Below are 9,020 nucleotides of genomic sequence, written 5' to 3'. Positions count from 1 at the left end.
ACCGTTTGCTAGAGGAGCTAGAGGAGGATGATACGCATCCCCTATACTTCGAATGCACACGCACCTCCTGCCAAACATTGAGGTACTTGAACGGTTTGTAGTGTTGGGATTGGTAAGTCGCCAACGCGGCACTGATGATGTCGACCTCGCTTCTGCCGCTCCCCGTCCGCCGCTCTTCCTGGAGGTAATACCCCTGGAACTTTTGGATTTCTTCGTTAGCTCTGTATATGGTATTGCGCATCATACTCTCGTTGCGCTCGATTATTCCAGCCGGCCGGTTTTGATTGTACCGGCGACAGATGCGCCACCAAAAAATGGTCCCCGGATTGGTTCGTGCCAATCTCCGGATCTTCGGAGATAGACAAAAACGCTTTGAATAATTGATCCAACTCCCCCGGAGTGTACGGGGTGCGGACACCACAAGTAGGAAGATGAGGAGTTTGAGAGTTGCCGCTCCCTCCCGCTCTAGGTACGGGTGGTTCGGGTGTCCACCCGTATTGCCCATCGGGGGCATCTTGGTCGTCCATCGGGTAAGGCCGATAGCCACCCGGAGCTTGTGAACTTTGGGTTTGAGGAGGGGCCGAAAATTCCATTTTCGGACTAGGAAATGGTTGCGAGCAGAACCATTCGTGGTTCCAACCGCGGGAGTCAGAGGGGTGATCGCCGGAGCCGGACATTTTTGTTGTTGTAAGAGTGAAAGAAAGATTGAGAATTGTAAGAATGGAAATGAGAGAATTTAGATGAGAATTGTGTAGTGTGGTGTGAAATTTTTTGTGTGAAAGTGGGGGTATTTATAGATGAAAATGTAAATTTTTGGGGAAAAAATTGATGTGGCGCAGAAATAATACCCCACCCTATGCCAAATTTATTATATGCCCCCTGCATAAAGTCTTGTGCCCAAATAGGCCCCAGCATGTTAATAATTGTAAATCAGCCCTAAATGTGCCTGAAATATCATATGTGACCCCAAATCCTTTTGCACCCCTAGAAAGAATCTCTACTGCATATATGGCCCAGAGTAGAATCGACCCTAAGGAGAGTGGGTGGATATTTGATTGTGGGGCAACAGATACGATGTCATATGATAAAAATGATTTCTCAGTGTTTAATGAGGCTACGAAAAGTTCAATCCAAACTGCTGATGGGGAACTAACAGCCGTTAGTGGGAGTGGGACCATAGAAATTTCACCGACCCTGAAACTCTCCAACTACCTTTATGTGCCCAAATTATCACATAAACTCATGTCCATTATTCACGTGACTAAAGAGCTCAATTGTACATTACTGATGCATCTCAATTTCTGTGTATTATAGGATATCAGGACAAGGAGGATAATTGGGCGTGGCACTGAGCTTCAAGGCATCTACTACGTGGATGAGATTACTCAACAAGGTGGCACCGCGATGTTTGCTCACGGATCTGCTAATCAAGAAGCCTGGTTGTGGCACCGCAGATTGGGACATCCATCCTCGGGTAATTTTAAAATTCTTTTTCCCAAATTTTCCAAGTTTAAAGACATTTCATGTGAATCTTGTGTTTTGGCAAAAATCCACAGACAATCTTTCAAATCTAGTGAGACACGAGTTAAAGATATTTTTTCTTTGGTGCATGCTGATGTGTGGGGCCCAGCGCCTATTATTGGTGATCGTGGCTTTAGATATTTTATCATATTTGTGGATGATTGCACGAGATTGACTTGGATATATTTTTAAAAAAATAAGTCTGAAGTTTTTGAAAAATTTGTCATGTTCTTTACTTTAATTCAGACACAATTCCAAACTTCTATTAAGGTTCTTCGATCTGATAACGGTAGGGAATTTGTTAATAAAGAGATGGCAGAGTTTTTTAAGAATAAAGGCCTAGTTCATCAAACAACTTGTCCTTATACCCCTGAACAAAATGGAGTAGCAGAACGAGAAAATAGATTAATCTTGGAGGTCACCCGAGCCTTGTTTTTCGATTCTAATGTTACGAATTTTTTGTAGCCTGAAGCTGTTGCTACTGCTGTGTACTTAATAAACCGCCTTCCTACTAAAATTTTGGGTATGAAAACCCCCTTGCAGGTCCTTTCAAACCTTGCTAAAATTCCTTAACCTCTCACTCTTTCCCTCAGAGTTTTGGTTGCTCTGTTTATGTGCATATTCCTAAACATGAAAGAAGTAAATTCTCTGGGTGTGCTCTTAAATGTGTTTTTTTGGGATATGGGATTAACCAGAAGGGGTATCGTTGCTATGACCCAATTTCTAGAAAAATAATAACAACCATGAACTGTAATTTCCTGGAGTGTGAATAATTTTTCCAAGCCCAGACTCAGGGTCAGGGGGAGAGTTTTGATAGCCAGGGGGAGAATCCGAGTGATAACATTAGACCCCTTAGTTGGGCTGTGTCGCCACAATCAGGTGACTCAACGACGGAACCAACAGAACAAGCTAGTGTCACCACCGAGCCGATCTCGTCTACTATGGAGCCTCCTCAACCGCCTACGCCGCAGTTAGATCCTCCTCCAGTGATATCTGGGGTAATTCCTGAAACCAGCTCAGATATAGTACAATTGTCTTTCCTAATGGGTCTGGTGTAGAAGAGAATGCAGCCATTGACAGTGACACATGGCGGTATATACTCCCGCCAAGAAGCACTCGTGGGATACCACCTAAACGCTACAGCCCTGAGAGGACTAACTCGAGAAGCCGGTATTCAGTGGCAAATCTGGCTAAGGCTAATTTGAGTGAGATGGCGAGGGCATTTGCAGCAGCCCTTTATGACGAAGAGGAGCTCCCTCGAACAGCAGAAGAGGCCATGAAAATTACCCATTGGAGAGAGGCGGTGCTGGTGGAGATGAGAGCCCTGATGAAGAACAAAACATGGGAAGTGTGCCTGAAACAGGAGGGAATCCGCACTGTGGGGTGCCGATGGGTCTTCACTATCAAGAGGAGGCTAGATGGATCGATTGAACGATACAAAGCAAGGCTGGTCGCGAAGGGGTACACCCAAACATATGAAGTTGTCTATACTGAAACGTTTTCACCGGTGGCAAAAATGAGTACTATCCGGGTACTTTTCTCTATAGCGACGAACAGATATTGGCCACTACACCAGTTTGATATGACAAATGCATTCTTACATGGGGAGTTGTCGAAGCCTATTTACATGGAAGCACCGCCGGGTTTTTCAGGGGCGTTTGAAGGGGGGAAACATCTGTAAGTTGAAGAAAACTTTGTATGGACTCAAGCAGACACCTCGAGCTTGGTTTGGGAGATTCACGGAGGTAATGAAGAAATATGGGTACAAGCAAAACAACTCAGATCACACACTTTTCCTAAAGAGAAAGGAAGGAAAGATTACGTGCTTAATCATTTACGTGGATGATATGATACTCATGGGAGATTATGAGGATGAAATCAACCAATTGAGAAAAAATTTGTTTGCTGAATTTCAGATGAAGGACTTAGGCTTACTGAAGTATTTCCTGGAAATAGAGGTACTGAGGTCAAGAGAGGGAATCTTCATCAGCCAAAGGAAGTATGTGCTCGATCTTCTGGTAGAAACAGGTCTACTTGACTACAAGCTAGCCAACACTCCTATGGTGCAGAACCACGGTCTCCAGATAATCGAAGGGGCTGAGTCAACCCCCCGCACGAGGTACCAGCGCCTAGTAGGGAAGTAGATCTACTTATCTCATACCAGACCTAACATTGCTTACGCAGTAGGAGTGGTTAGCCAGTTCATGCATGCACCTCAAGCGGCTCACTGGGAAGCAGCCTTGAGGATTGTTCGGTACTTAAAGGGAACACTGGGACATGGGATTATGTTTGAAAAACATGGGCACCTGGAAATTCATGGCTTCACGGATGCTGATTGGGCTGGAAATCCGAATGATAGAAAGTCGACTGCTGGATATCTTACCTTTGTAGGGGGAAACCTTGTCACTTGGCGGAGCAAGAAGCAAAAAGTAGTGGCTCTATCGAGCGTCGAGGCTGAATTTCGAGGGATTAAGAGTGGGCTGACTAAGATCCTGTGGCTGAAGAAGTTGATGACGGAGCTGGACTTAGTTTCACAAGGGTCCAGCACAATCGGACAAAGCATGTCGAGGTAGACCGGCACTTCATCAAAGATAATATTGAAGCTAAGGTAGTGGAAATTCCTTTTGTTAGATCTGAAGACCAGCTGACATACATCCTTACAAAGGCTGTAGACTCAAGAAGTTTCCCCAGAGTATTGGGCAAGTTAAGAATGAGTGATTTCATTACTTAACTTGAGAGAGAGTGTTGGAAATAAATCAATTAGGAATCAAAGATTGATTTGATCTCATAAATTAGGGAACGTGGTATTTATTACTAATTGATAGTAGGGCAAATCTTTATCCGAGATTGTTTTTCATGTATTTAGTCGGGTACTACTATACATTGAATAAAATTAAAGTCTTTCAACAAAAACATTCCTCATCATGTAGCTGATTATTAACCAATCTCGATTTGATCAATCTTTTATTTAAATAAAGAATATTCAACTTCATTAAATCACTATACAAAATTCACCAATCATTGCGAATAAATAGATTTTCCACACTTTTCTATCCGATAAATTAATTAGTCGCAGCTAAATTCGCACTTCTGTAGATAGAAATCAATCACTTTGCCCGAAAAGAGATGTTTAACAAATGATATATATTGTTATGAATATTTGAAAGACCAAAAACAATAAGTAAAAGGAAGACTAAATAATCTGCATCACTTTCAAAAACTTTATTTCCATTCATACAAGTAAATATATATAGGTGAGATTTCCCCGTTTCCATTGTTAAATTGTAAGATTAAAGTTGAACTGCCTGATGTTAATAGCAGCAAACGTAACTAATGAATCCAGAACCAAACTAGGATAAGGATTAATGGTGTACTAATGAAATGACATAAAGGGCTTAATAGTGATTATAATATTCTACCTAATCAAACCAACAAACTAATATAAAATGAGAGTCATATAATTGATGAAAGAGAATCTTTCCCTCCACTTATTAACATCCAAATTTTATTTGTTTCTACCTTTTACGTTATCTAAAACTAGTCTTGCATTTCAATTTGATACATAAAATTTAGGGAATATTGTCTCCATCATTGTTGTTAGTGCTTTGTGACATTGACACTAGTCTTTTTTTAATTTTGTGACATTTTATCTTATGTTCTAGTCAAATTATGTAACAGCATAATGAGATTTGGTATTTAATTATTTGTTCTGATCTCTTTATATCTACTAGTAGATATTGATATGTGTATAAATTTGTATACAAACTTTAACTAACAGTTGAACTTAAGTTGTTTTATGGCTACTTCACTTGTGAAATAAAACATAAACTATGGAGTATATATTTTCATTTTGAAATTTGCAAAACATTCAAAGATTAAATTTCTAGGTTAATAGTATATATTGTCATTCACATTAATTTAGAAATGGAATTGGAGAATTAAAATAAGTGAATTGTTCCTCGTTAGAATCATTGAAAAATTAATTCAGAAATGGAATTGAATAATTGACCATAAAAACAAAAATACATTCTATACGGTAACAATTAAATCAAAATGGCTAGCCTAAGGTATTGAATGAAATGATCTCGATCGTCGTTGCAGAATCAACACCTTTTTTTTTACAAAAGTGTAACGAATTTTATTCATGAAACTACAACAAGATAGAGGCATGGATCAAAAGGGATAGTTTGATACTTCCTTCACTTTCTCAACGCAATTTTCTTATTTGCCGCCACCTGCAATTAAAGAAATTAATGTCGAATATTTGTATTATTAAATCCACTATCTACAAATGCAATTAATTACGAGTAATTAAATTTTTGAGGGAGATTGGGTACCTTTGTTATCTAAAGCTTTACTCAAGAAAGAGAGGAAAACCACGAGGATTGCTACACCAGCTACAAGTCCAATGAAAATGGCTAGTGTTTTCTCCACTTCATCGTCATTTTCTAGAATAATAGACAATAAATTCTAAGTTTTTCATGAAAAGTAATTCATCAAAATAATATCATATCCCCAAAGGGATTCAAAGTGCCAAAATGAACATAATAAACAAATTTTAGAATCTCAAATAATGATTCAGAATACCCAATGGATTGATTCTCTTAGTTCGTGGGACAATAATCTTATGATTAAATGATCATGAAAAAATTTAATACTTAGCAATGCTTTCATATCGATACATTTTGCTTACCTACATAAATAAGTACCCCGTGCCCCACTGTTTTAATTCAGTCAAATATTTTTTCAAAAAGAGTTATTAGAAGCAGGACATTAATTAACCATAAGAAAAGAATTAAAGAAATAATTATTTGCTTCATTTGGCCCTTTTTGAATTTGTATACACAAAAAAGCTAGTACTGTTGGGCATCTAGATACTAAAGTAATGTGTAAAAATTATATTTTAATTGTCTATTCACGCACATATTCGGGGATTTGTTTATAATGATAATGATTTGCTACTTTGTTTTTTTGTTTTTTTTGTGTGTGTGTGTGAGATAATTTAAGAATTATTTTATGTATTGTAGAAGTACTACGTGGGGGACTTTAACCTCCAGCCCCTTTAAATAACATATTAATAGCCTTACTTTTTAATCCGTAGTGTTAATTATTTGGTGGTTATACTCTAAGCCTATGTATGCATATCTCTCCCTTTCCATCATTATCTATTAAGCTATTAATCTAATCTATATAACTACAAATAAACAAGTCAAAGCTCCTATATGTCATCCTTGATGTATTATTACCTTCACCTTCTATAAACATATAGTAATAAAAAAATACTTCACCCATTCACCAAAATAAAGGTATACATATAGGTGATAGGACTAAGAATTAGGAATTCCTTGCTATCCGGAATACTGTGTTTTGCGTGCATGTATAAGCGAATACTATAAAACTAAACTATATTATTAAAATCATATGTATTCCTCATAAAAAAGTTTAAAGTTTACTTTTTTCTAGAATAAGCATGGTGTGGGAGAGATTCTTTAGACTTGCCGGCCTTATTCAACATATCACCGCACCCCAAAGCAAAAAAAAAAAAAGAAAAAATGAACCTTTGCTTCAACTTTTTCCTTTTCTTGTTATTTAATTATGTGTTGCTCACGGCATGATCGTAAGAAATTATATTTAAGCTTTTTGAGCAAAAATATTGGTCTATAGGAAAAGAAGAAAAAAGGGCAAAAATATTAATCCACTATGGAGATTCCAAGATATGTAATGTAAAGTGAGTAAAAAAAAGTGTAAAATATGTATTCTATAATAAAATGAATTAATAGAATGTGAAGTCTATTACCAAAAATAATAAAAGTAAGGTGAAACATTAATAAAGGGTTCCCATAAAAAAATAAGACACATAATGAGGGATGGACGAAGAATTAGTATTGGAGAAAGTTAATTACCGGGCTTGGCCGTGTAGCCACGCTGCGAGTAACGCGCGTAGCACTTGGCGAAGAACATATCCCCCCACGCAGCGGAGCCGCACTCGGTCCTGAGGCGCTGGATGGCCTCGGACAAGCAATCCTGGCACTCCCCCACGCTCAGGTCCTGCACGCACTGCGCCACTCCCTGCACCTTCCCGGCCCCGCTCACCCGATAATACTCCCCTCCCGCGCCCAGGTACGCCAGCACCGAGTCCCTCCGCGCCGCCGCGTCCGAGTCATCATCAATCGGGCCGCACTTGTCCGCCGCCACCGTCTTGTCCTCCACCCCGACAAACGATGCGTTGTCGAAGCGGACGAAGCAGCCCTCCAGCTGCATCGCCCCGCCCGTGGCTCCCGCGCACGTGGCCCCCAGGCGGGCCACGGCGTCCGCCACGCACTGGCGGCAGGCCCCGTTGCCGAGGTCGCCGCGGCACTGGAAGAGGCCGTAGACGACGTCGGCCGCGGAGGAGCCAGGGAGGGCCACTTTGAAGTTGTTGTAGTTGGCGTAGGAGGCGGAGTTTACGATGGAGGTTAGAATTGAGTTGAGGTTGGATTGGTAGGGGCTGCCCGGGTTGTATTTCAGCTGCGAGCAGCCTACGTATATGAATGAATTCAGTGAAGAAGAGCTATAACACCTTCTTGATAATTGTGCCAGGATTATGCTCACCATTGCCAATACCCACATCTTCATTTTTTTATTTTTATCAGAATTAAAGAGACTGTAAATATGATAGATTTAGTATTGAACAAGTATGATTTTTGAGTATGTGTAGAGTATATAAGGCAAGTTTCCTCACTATTCTCATTTCTACTTGGGGAGCTAAATAGGTATATATATAAGGGAAGTTTCCTTCCTCACTATTCTCATTTCTACGTGGGGCCCCCTGGTTTTTACTTTTTCTATTGCTTAATAAACTTATATACTACAATTTCACAATTTAGATGGCTACTTAATTAAGTTGGGCCAATCCTCCACCCTTGAGCTAACTAGCTTTGTAATTGTGTAAATTACAAGAATGGCCAATGGTGGGACTGTAATTAAATGAAAGGCATCCTAACCTAATATGACTTGCAATTTGGAATAATTGTAGAAAAGGCAGATTGGAATACATGGGTGTTCAAAAAGGTGATTCCAATGGGGACAATTTCGGCTACGATATATTTTATGTGTATATGTAATAATAAAGTGTCGTCGATGTCTCTGAAATGATGGATGCAAATATTCTCCAAATTTCAGGAAGCTTCGTTATGTTTTCACTCATTAAACAATTAATTGCGTACTTTTAATTTAATTGTAGGCATTGAAATTGAATAGCACCTGATGAGTAAAAGTGGTTGTTAATTATTTAATTGACTTGACTCTAAGCGCAGCTATGATAAACCTAATCTTTGTTGTAGATTATAACATTTATAAACCCATTGAAATCCGTTGGTAGTTTTTTTTTATAAAATTTTTAAACCCATTGAAATCCGTTGGTAGTTTTGATTTTTTTTAATGTATGCATGGTAAAAAAAATCATGAAGTTTGATCAAATTCTGGTCTATCCTTCAACTTTAAAAAATGATCAGTTATAT

The 9,020-nt window shown here is 39.2% G+C and overlaps 1 protein-coding gene across 1 annotated transcript; it reads right to left on the bottom strand.

Moving 5' to 3' along the window:
* Positions 1-5,500: 5,500 nt before the first annotated feature.
* On the bottom strand, positions 5,501-8,240 carry LOC121759223 (plasmodesmata-located protein 6-like). The gene is made up of 3 exons (XM_042154740.1): positions 7,425-8,240; positions 5,859-5,969; positions 5,501-5,756 (listed from the first exon to the last, which is right to left on the bottom strand). Exons 1-3 carry the CDS (start codon positions 8,134-8,136, stop codon positions 5,743-5,745), a joined length of 837 nt encoding a protein of 278 aa, XP_042010674.1. The 5' UTR covers positions 8,137-8,240; the 3' UTR covers positions 5,501-5,742.
* Between the last annotated feature and the right edge of the window lie 780 nt (positions 8,241-9,020).

The sequence above is a fragment of the Salvia splendens genome, chromosome 12 (assembly GCF_004379255.2).
Source record: "Salvia splendens isolate huo1 chromosome 12, SspV2, whole genome shotgun sequence".
NCBI classification, from domain to species: Eukaryota; Viridiplantae; Streptophyta; class Magnoliopsida; order Lamiales; family Lamiaceae; genus Salvia; species Salvia splendens.
The sequence above is the reverse complement of the archived record's forward strand: the minus strand, read 5'-3'. Positions and strand labels throughout refer to the sequence as shown.